General features: G+C 44.6%; 1 protein-coding gene across 1 annotated transcript in view; it reads right to left on the bottom strand.

The window, feature by feature from the left end:
• The window catches only part of zbtb40 (zinc finger and BTB domain containing 40), a 13,169-nt gene extending 12,100 nt beyond the window's left edge, over positions 1–1,069 (bottom strand). The window contains exons 1-2 of the mRNA XM_079266023.1: positions 994–1,069; positions 185–366 (exon numbers count right to left, since the gene is read on the bottom strand). Of these exons, the coding sequence (XP_079122149.1) occupies positions 185–336 (152 nt within the window). The 5' untranslated portion in view covers positions 337–366; positions 994–1,069. The remainder of the gene's footprint in view (positions 1–184; positions 367–993) is intronic.
• Positions 1,070–10,698: the final 9,629 nt, after the last annotated feature.

Below are 10,698 nucleotides of genomic sequence, written 5' to 3'. Positions count from 1 at the left end.
TAAGCGGACGTTAATATTATTTTTTCAAACTACTCTGATGAATGATCAAGAATGATCTCGACGAGTTGCCTCTAACAGCTTGAGACTCTGGACTTATCTTGATTGACCTAACACCCTCCAAACATTTAGATCACCGACAGATCAACCTCTGCAGGTTATCTATCAAAGCCCATGCTCACGCTACCTGAAGAGCATGCTGGAGGCGGCCAGTACCAGTTTGTGTGCGCGGTGCGGGCTGTCTCCCACCAGGATGGTGCAGTCACAGAAGTGGCCCTCGTTCCTCAGGGCCCACAGCTGCTGCATCAGCTGGCTGCTGTAGTTCGGTAGCTCCAGCATCTTGTTGAGGGGCAGAACGTCCCGCCCTCTCTTGTGAGGAGAGAACATCGTGTCAAACTCAATTCACAAATGAACTGCCATGTTTTACATTTCCAGCAAACTGACAAAAATGTAGAAGGAGCCGGAATACTGAGTATAGCATCTACCGGTGGACCACACAGAGAAGCACGCACATTCATTTGAAGGTTTTATGGAGTTTACGATGGTACCGGCTTCCATATACTATAGTCGATTATGTGATCAGGAAGGAAACGAGTTTAGTGTTTATGCTTAAACTCTGCTTATGTTACGTTACTGTGCAAGTTTAGAGCATTAACTTAAATGTAAGATTATTCAGAATATGGATTTGGGCGTATGAAAAAGTGGCATGTAAGATAATATTCGTAAACTAGGGTGCCTTCGCTACATTACGAAGCAAGCCGGCTGTCTGCTCAGGCTACAGGCTCATGCCACTGAGGTCCACAGGGTCTTCAAGGTAATACCTTAGTTACGTGAGCTAGCCCGCTTTAGCTACGGATGCTAATGTAATCTCGAAAAGGTTACCAATGTTAGGTCAGTGAAACTCATTGGGATACATGAGCGTTTATAATCTGAATAAAACAGTCATCAGGGGCCATCCAACATGCAGCTTCCAGTCAATGGACGTCTTTGTATTACCTTGAATTATTCAAACGATCCGTCTCTTTATTTAAACTTCTTTGCTGAACAACGCTGCTCTGCGCAATAAAGCTTTATCCGTTTTGAAAATGGCGACGGGCGGTACGGCAACCAAATGGGTACGTTTCCGGTTGAGAAAAAAGCTCCGAGCTTTTGCCTTTAGACTGCCACAATATGAGTCAGAAGATTTGTACAAGTTAACTCTGTGTTCAGAATGTAAACACGTGGTTTATGCTGTTTTAAGAGACAGTCATTTACAGTTTGTATTGTAGATTAACCCTCATTCTAACAGTATATTCAACATACAAGAAATATAATAAACTACTGTAACAATCAACCAGCACAGCAAAATGTTTATTCATTCACAGAGCTCATGAGGAAATCTGTCTGTCTCCTTCAAAATGACTGACAGTGTGCCTCCTTCCTGATGTGTGATAGTGTGCTCATTTAAAGTAGGACCCATGGCAAACCTTATCTAATCTATTTTGTCAATATAACTGCATTGGCTGCCATTGGTGTTTTTGACTAGGGTTCCTCAGGACCCCCATTCATTGGTATTTAAAAAAAAAACATGAATTAAAACAGAAAACAATAATATGAAGTCATGAGGAAAAAATTGACCGACAAAATTGTAATTGTAGTATTGTAGCCTTGTGAGATATAAGATAAGATAAGATAAGATAGACTTTATTGTCCCGAAGGAAATTTGTCATGGAAACACATATAGTGTAGTGTCTGCTGTTAAAAAACAACACAATACAAATAACATATTGCATACATACATTACATACACAGACTGTCGCCAGTCCACATACCCGCACACACAGTACCTACAGTACTTACAAAAGACTGCCACCGGCCAACAAACACATTTCACACTGCCCATTGTATAACGCACCAGTTGTGCATAGTTAAGATATTAAAATAAATAAAAATCGGTGTTCCAGGGTTAAGCTCTGGCTAGCTTGCCATTTAGGGCTTTGATGGACAAGGGCACAAAAGAGTTCTTAAAGCGGTTGAGCCTGCACTGGGGGACTCTGAAGCATCTGCCTGAGGGAAGAAGCTAGTATTCAGGGTGGAGGATATGAGTGGGGTCTGAAATGATCTTCTGGGCCTGTCTGATGATAGTTTCATCAAAGACGGCCTGGAGTGTGGGATGCTGTCTGACTCCCATGATTTTCATGGCTCTTTGTATTAGCCGGGTGATCTGGGCTTTCAGCTGCACACTGAGGTTGCCAAACCAGGCTGAGATTCCAAACCGCAGGATGCTCTCATCTATGGCGTGGTAGAAGAGGAGCAAGACTTTCTGGTTGACACCAAAGACCCTCAGCCTACGGAGGAAGTGTAGCCGCTGTTGGACCCTAGTACAGACATTTTCTACCTGAACACTCCATGTCAGTTTATTATTAATGTGTATGCCCAGGTATCTGTAGGAGTCAACCTGTGCAATGTTCTGGTCATGAATAACCACTGGGGAGTGGTCTCCAATGTGTTTGGGGTCGAATACCATCTCCTCTGTTTTCCTGACGTGTTTGTCGCACCACTGGACAAAGTTCTGAATCTCATGTCTGTACACAGCTGTATCTGATGTGTCAGACATGAGACCCAGGATGGCTGTATCATCAGAAAACTTGACCATGTAATTGTTAGCATGTACATTCATTAGTGTACAGGGTGAACAGGACTGGTGAACTGACCCTGGGGGGTGCCGGTGTTGATGGTCAAGGGTTCAGACAAGGTCCTGTTCACCCTGACCTGCTGGGTACGGTTGGTGAGGAATGAGTGGTACCACTTAATAGTGAAGGGGTTGACATTCATCAGCTGCAGTGTATTCAGGAGAACGTGAGGCTGTAGGGTGTTAAAGGCTGAATTGAAATCTACAAACAACAGTCTGGCATAGGCCCTCGGATTCTCAAGGTGTTTAGTAACTAGATGCACTATACTGTTGGTTGCATCATCAGTGCCTCTCTGCTGTGTGTATGCAAACTGGTAGGAATCTAGCTGTGGGCCTACATCCAGCCGTAGTTTGCTCACCATGAGCGTCTCCATACACTTCATCACAACAGAGGTTAGAGCAATAGGTCTAAAATCATTATTCTCCTGTGGTCAGGGCTTCTTAGGGACCGGTATGAGGATTGCCTTTTTCCATTGTGTTGGTACAGTGTGAGAATCTAGGGACCTCTGGAAAATGGGGCACCAGGCAGGTGTCAATTCATCTGCACATGTTTTTAATAAAAAAGCAGAGATACCATCTGGACCTGTGGCCTTGTTGACATTGATTTGCTTAAGGACCTTGTTGACGGATTGATGGTCAATCTCTAGCCTGTCAACATCATCAATAGCAATACCATCAAGCACCATGTCACATTCAGCAGAGAAGTCATAATTGTCAAACTGCTTGTAAAAAACATTCAGCTCATTTGCTTTAGCCAGTTCATCTACAACATATCATGATTTTTTTTGTGGGTTTCATGTTGGTGGCAGTTTTCATGGAGTTCCATAGTTTTCTAGAGTTGATAGCCTGGAGGTTTTCCTCTATTGCCTCCCTATGGTGTTCCCGAGCTTCTTTCAGCCTCTGGTTCAACTCCTTTTGTACAGTTTTTAGTTGTAGGTGGTCGTTGGTCTTAAATGCCTGTTTTTTTCTGTTAATACAGTCCTTCACATCCTTTGTGATGTAAGGTTTGTTGTTCGGGTAGACTTTTATTGTCCTTTTTGGAATCACAGTGTCAACACAAAATTGTGTGTAACTTGTGGTAACTTCTGTAGCATTGTCCAGGTTTGGCTCTCCAGAGAAGGTATCCCAGTCTGTACATAGAAAGCAACCTTTCAGTGTTTCTATGCTGTCATCTGTCCATGCATTGATAGATTTAACCAGAGGTTTACTGCTCTTCAGGGCTGTCTTGTATGTGGGGATCAGGTGAACGGTGTTATGGTCAGAGTTAGACAGGGGTGCTTTAGCTATGGCTGTGTATGCATGTTTACATTACCATAGCACTTGTCTAAAGTCCGATTATTCCTGGTATCACATTTTATATACTGTTCAAAACCTGGCAATGCAATGTTTAAGTTGCAATGATTAAGATCTCCCATGATGAAAAACGGGGCGTTTGGGGTGCGCTGTAGTTGTTCGTGAACACAGTCTGCCACCTGTGCTGCAGCCCTCGAGGCATTGCCATTGGGAGGTACATAAACAGAGCAGAGGAGGATATTACCAAACTCTCGAGGTAGGTAGAACGGCCTGAGACTCACACATAACAGTTCCACATCAGGGTTACAGATTTTTCCCGGACTGTGTGGTGTCTGCACAACTTGTCATTTATGTATAGGCAGAGCCCGCCCCCTTTGCTTTTGCCTGACAGCTCGCTTCTGTCAGAGCGAATGTGTGAGAACCCCTCTATTCCAACACAGCAGTCAGGGATCTCGGGGTGTAACCAAGTCTCGGTGAAAAGCATGATACAGGACTCTCGGTACTCAAAGCATCCCCTTGTCAGGAGTCGGAGTTCGTCCATCTTATTCCTCAGCGACCTTACGTTACTCAGAATCATAGATGGCAGGCGCGGTCGATTTCCTCTTCTCCGTAGCCGTTGTCGTACGCCTCCTCTCCGGCCACTTTTCCGTAATCTCCGCCGACGTGGAGCTCTAATGTCTTCCGGCACGTTTTTGAGGAGCGATCCGAAAGGATCTGCTGTGAGCGTATCTCCATAGTGGCGTAGAGACAACTTAAATGAACTTAAATGTCCTTCCATTGCCAGACCTGGAGATCCAAAGTTCTGAAATGGCTCCAAAGTAAAAAGAATATATTTCACTTTGTACTGAATCAAAACTAGACTTTTTCTATATTTTGTATATATATTTTAAAGGTATATATATCAACAGTGCATGACTTGGAAGATTAATGTAGAAAAACATGTGACATGAAGTTAAACCTACAACTGTTTAGTTCAGCTTTAGTGAATCATTTCTCACTTTGTATTGAATCAAAAGAACGTTTTATATTATGAATGATGTTCACTGTTGGTGAAGTCTGAGGACTGGTTTGTTGCTACAACTGAAGTTTTTACTTCAAATGCTGATCATTGATATTTCTAAGTTTGAACAACTTGTGAACTTTATCTATGTTCGTCTACTCTAGAGGTTCAGAAGTACTTTTAGCATTCCTCATTCAAACTAATAACAGAAAGTTGCTGGCAAACTGGAAAACAAATAATAAAAATGAGAAAAGTGTCTGATGAGAAAATTGTGTTAAAACTCCCACGAATCCACAGAGATCTCCAATATGAAGGAATCTGTTTGATGCTAATTGTTGTGGACCCCAATGATCTGACGGCAGAGATCGATTGATTTTATTTAACTTTGAGAAGAGCAGGAGTTGGTGGTGAACGTGGAGGAGGAGGAGGAGGAGGAAGAAGCATCTCTGATGCTCAGATCTTGCAGAAGGAATTGATCCGTTGGTTCTTGACTAGCTCCTGTTGGATCTTGAACTCTGTGGATTCCACCAGGGCCTGGAAAAAAACACAGAGAAAATGTCTGGTATATATCATACAGCACAAAACCTCCACTAGAAATATTTACATTCAGAAGAGAATCAGAGCTTCAAACTGTTCAGATATTATTCTAAGATGTTCTATTACAAAGATATAAAACATCCCTGTTTTCTATTCATGACTTCTATAGACTTGATCATTTCTGACAAGCATTAAAACATCTGATGAACTGAAAATACATGCAGAGACATTGAGACACCACAGATACAGTCGATGTGCATCACACTTGCTTAACTGCAAAGCATTGAGAGGAAGAGCTCTTTATGGTAGATGAAGTTCAGCGTCCCGTTTTTTCCAGATGAGTTACCATGAACCAGGATGTCGTCCAGGTAAACCAGGCACTGCTGACGGGGGACCCCTTCCAACACCTTGTCCATCAACCTCGCGAAGGTGGCAGGGGCATTACAAAGTCCAAAACGAAGGACCTTGAACTGCCACAGTTCCCGTCCGGTGCAGAAAGCTGTTTTGGGGCGGGCCTCCGGGGCGAGTGGCACTTGGCACTTGGCACTGCGGCGGTCCAAGGAGGAGAACCAAGAGGACTCTGAGACCAGGTCCAGAGACTCGTCAATGCGGGGCAGTAGGAATCCTTCTTGGTTACTCCATTTACAGGCCTGTAGTCAGAGCAGAGTCGCCAGCCGCATATCTTTTTGGGAACCATGACAACTGCTGCTGCCCAGGGGCTGTCGGAAGGCTCGATGATATCCGCCCGCAGCATGTTCGCGACCGCTTCATCCTGCTGGCAAGCCACCCTGCGGGGTTGCGCATCCCCTGTGTCAATCTCATGCTGTACTAGATGAGTTTGCCCTACCTCATCCTCACTCCTGGCGAAACTGCCTTGAAACTCTAGCAGAAGCTGCCACAGCTGTTCCTGCGCCTGAGGATGTAGGCCACCACAGTTCTTGCTCCACACCTCCCTTAGCTCAACCAGAGTCCCCTCCTCCTCCTGGTACAACCCAGGCGGGGTTGGGGTTACGTAGGCCATGGGGTCAGATGGGGAAGAGGCACCCGGGTGGGTTCCTCAGGGAGGCAGGCGATGGGTGGAAGGTTGCCGGATACAGTCTCTGGGGAAGAGGCACCCCGAGTGGGTTCCTCAGGGAGGCAGGCGATGGGTGGAAGGTTTCCGGATACAGTCTCTGGGAAAGAGGCACCCCGAGTGGGTTCCTCCGGGAGGCAGGCGATGGGTGGAAGGTTGCCGGATACAGTCTCTACCGTACTTGCAGATGGTGTGAGAGGTCTGGGAGGAGGCACAGTAGGGGTGTGGATGGTGGTCATCGTGATAGCAGGCCCCCCTTTGAACCTCGCCGTGCCTCGTTGCAGGTCCAGCTGGCAGCCTGTGGCCTTCAAAAATTCCAAACCCAGAATACCGTAATTTCCGGACTATAGAGCGCACATATATATAGGCCGCACCGGCTAATTTTTAAAAGAAACTGTACATAAATAAGCCACACTTGTCTATAAGCCGCAGGTGTCCCCGTTGAAACATAAGATATTAACGTGGCAAGATGTTACAGGAAAGATTTTTTAAACTTTTAATTAAATAAATGCCGGTAACATCCACAGCTTTTGTCGTCTTTTTGCAGCGAGTCAGTTCTTCATGCTGCCGTCTCCAGCGTCTCACCATCGATTCATTGATGCAGAGCATACGTGCAGCAGCTCTATTTCCTTCTTCGACAGCCAGACGGATCGCTTCTAACTTGAAAGCCGCATCATATGCATTTCTTCGTGTCTTTTCCATGATGAGGGTGCGTGCACGAAGCGCAAAATGGGTGATCTGAAACGTAACGGGAGACACCTGGGCCAGTGCTCCAGGATAAAGCTCCGCCTTCCTGGCAACATGGGTCTCTCTCTGGATCATTTGTTATAAAGGTGTTACGGTACATGGATCCTGCACTGAAGCTATCCACACCCGGTACCGTACAGTCCCCCCCCACAGATATAGTCAACAGACATATGCCTTTCATGGGTGCCAGCTCTCCAGCGGTGGGGTCGAACAGAGTCCCGTCCGGGACCATATCCGGCCTCACCAACGTTACTGTTGACCCTGTGTCTACTAATACAAAGCAGGGCACTCCTTCCACAGTGACAGGGACAAAACAAGAATCGCCCTTACCGGTACGTCCCACTGCAACGACAGGCTCCAAGCATGCGCTGTCGTCTGCTTCTGGGGGAAGTGGAGCCTGGCTCCCCCGGCTGTGATGTTGGGCTCCTCCATCTGATGTTGAGGCTTGTGAAGACAGGATTGGAGTTAGGGCCGGGGTCCGCATATCCTCCTCTATGCGGGCCCTTAGCCGTTTCCCTGAGACTTGCTTGACTTGGGGCACTCCCTGGCAAAGTGCCCTGGTTGACCACACCCCCAGCAGACCCTGGGCCCGGGGCGTGGCCGGTCTGTTTGCTGTAATGACACAGCCCAGTCAGTTCAGTCACTTCAGTCAACCATGCCGGTCTCTCTTCTTCTGAGGAGCTCTGCATTGCAGCCCTCACGGCAGGTGGCCCCTCCCTTTGGCAGTTTCCAGCCGCTACACCCCATGTGTACATAAGCCCATCGCGACAGGCTTTCTATGTCGTTAGCTAATGCCCACAGCGGCTCCCCAGGTTTTCTGCAACGATTCCTTTGCCCTCCTATACAAGACACACTGACATGCTGCTGAAGAGCAGTGCTCTCATTGTTGATGAGAAGGATTTATCTTTCACATACTTTCTGTCCATTGACTTTCAAGAGAACTGAGATGATTGTTTCACCAAGATTTACTTTTTTTTGTTGATGAGTCCTATTTTAAAATGGATTGTATTTAACACAATAACCACTGTGGTCATTACTTCACAGTTTGGGGCTGATATGTTTTTTTAATTTTATTTTTTTAATACATTTTTTATTGAAAGACCACCTTTAGCGGACCATGTGTGGAGATTAAGAGGTGTCTTGTGACTTAGAAAATCAGGATTGTTCCATATGGGAGTACAATTTGAAGGTGCAAAAGTAATGTTAGTGATTTTGTGGAATTTCCACCAGGCTGTCAGAGTTTCTGCTATTATATATTATATTATATTATTATATAGTATATTGAAACAAGGATGGCGTTTGATAGATTGGCTTAAAAATGGTTAGTCAGAAATCTGAATGTCCTTACAAACTGTCTGTTCTATATCTAACCATGTGTTGTCTGATTGGCTGGGGTGGATCCATTTAAGAATGTATTGAAGTTTATTTGCTAGAGAGTAGTGAAAGAAATGTGGAACTTCAAGTCCTCCTTGTGTTTTTGGTTTTTGTAGAGTGGACAGTTTAATTTCTTGGTGTTTTATTTTTCCAGTGGAATTGAGTTATGATTGAGTCAAGCGACTTGAACCAGGAGTGGGTGGGTTAAGAAGGTATCATTATGAATAGGTAATTTATTTTAGGAAGTATTGTCATTTTAACTGTAACTATTCTGCCCATGAGTGATAATGGTAGGTTCATCCAGCGGAGGTGGTCGTCATTTATTGTTTTAAGTAATGGAGTGAAGTTGAGTGTGAACAGCTCTGACAGCCTGGGGGAAATATGTATTCCCAAATACGTGATGGCACCTGTGCAGAAAGGGATAGGTGGTGTATGGGCTGCCCCATCCCAACTGTTACTATGGAAGGATGGATGATTTACTCCATTTGATAGAGTAGTCGGAGATATTAGAGAATGATTCCATGACTTTAATAGTTTCCTATAGTGATGAGTAGGGGTTTTGTAGGAAGAGCAATATATCATCTGCATAGAGACTGATCTTGTGGGCTGATATGTTGATATTTGTCTTGAGTTCAGTGGTGAGTTAGAAAAGCTTCAAACAAGTATTTCCACTAAACCCACTGACTGAAAGCAGTGTTAATCCAAGACCACCGAAAGAAGGTCTTCCTTTAAGACAACTACAGATTGTGAAGAATTGAGAGACTTTAATATAAAATCAGTGGATCTTAAAAACAAAGAGATCCAAACAGACAAGTTTCCTTCTCAATAGACTGATTGTTCTTACAAGATCAGAGAAAGATCCAGAATCTTTACTGAAACCAGCCAGAAAGAAAAACATCTTAAACACATTCTAGTTTCTTCAGATTTGGTCTCACAGGTGTCAAGTTAATGCAGGTGATACTTGATACCAGTGATGAGATTCGCCTATAGGATGCTTTATGTGTAGATACAATATAATGTGTTAAGATTGTGCTTCTAAAGCATTGTAGACATGACCTTCATATGTGTTACAGAATTCTTTATTACTAAATTAGTAAATATTATTCTGGTTGACTGACTTATTGATGGCCTATGCGAAATTGAGAAACTCAAGAGCGTTTATTAAAAGAATACTAACATTTGTAAATGCAGACATGATGATTAATTTACATTGGGAAACATAAGCATTTTTAACCAATAAATAATTCGTATCAACTCATTTATCAGAAAGTAAAAAGTAAGTAAATATATCTGCTGGCAAACTGAAGTATTTAGCGAGCACGGCTGGAAACATGAGGCTCTAAAGTCTCCGGTGGATTCTCTGGTCTCTGCATTCTTCAGACTTCCACTAATCTGGCTGTGGGGAACTGAACAGGGAGGGGCGCTCTCAGTCTGGGAGAGGAGCAGCAGGAGTCGGTGTGAATGTGCAGGATGTGGAGGAGGAAGGAGAATCTCTGGTACACAGCTCTGGTAGAAGGGATCCTCCTCGTCGGCTCTGGATCAGCTCCTGGTAGATCTGGATGTGAAGTCCAACAGGGTCTGGTGAAAACCACAAAGAACACGTGTTGTATTGAAATAACGCGCATCACCAACCCTCCATTAAAACAATCAGAGGTACTGAAGAAGCACGGCTACACACTGACACACTACCAAATATCTCACATTGCTGAACATCGGGCTGATCAACTCTACCTTGAGTTGAGACTAGTGGGAGGAAGAAGAGCTCTCTCTGGTCCATGAAGTTCAGCATCCCGGTCAGTCAACGTGTGGAAATAGCTGTGAGGAGAAAGAGATGGTGTAAACAAACAGCAAGCAGCTTTACTTCATCAGCTCAGACATGTTATTTTTACACTATGTTTGTGTTTCTTATCTGAGCGGTGCAGGTAGATGGAGGCTTCAGGTGGAGCTAGAATTATCTGGCAGCGTCTTCAGGTGGAGGCCGAGGTTGATGGCTGCCGGTGGAGCTTC

This window comes from Melanostigma gelatinosum (assembly GCF_949748355.1).
Source record: "Melanostigma gelatinosum genome assembly, chromosome: 3".
Classification (NCBI taxonomy): domain Eukaryota; kingdom Metazoa; phylum Chordata; class Actinopteri; order Perciformes; family Zoarcidae; genus Melanostigma; species Melanostigma gelatinosum.
This window is presented reverse-complemented; position numbering and strand designations above follow the sequence as displayed.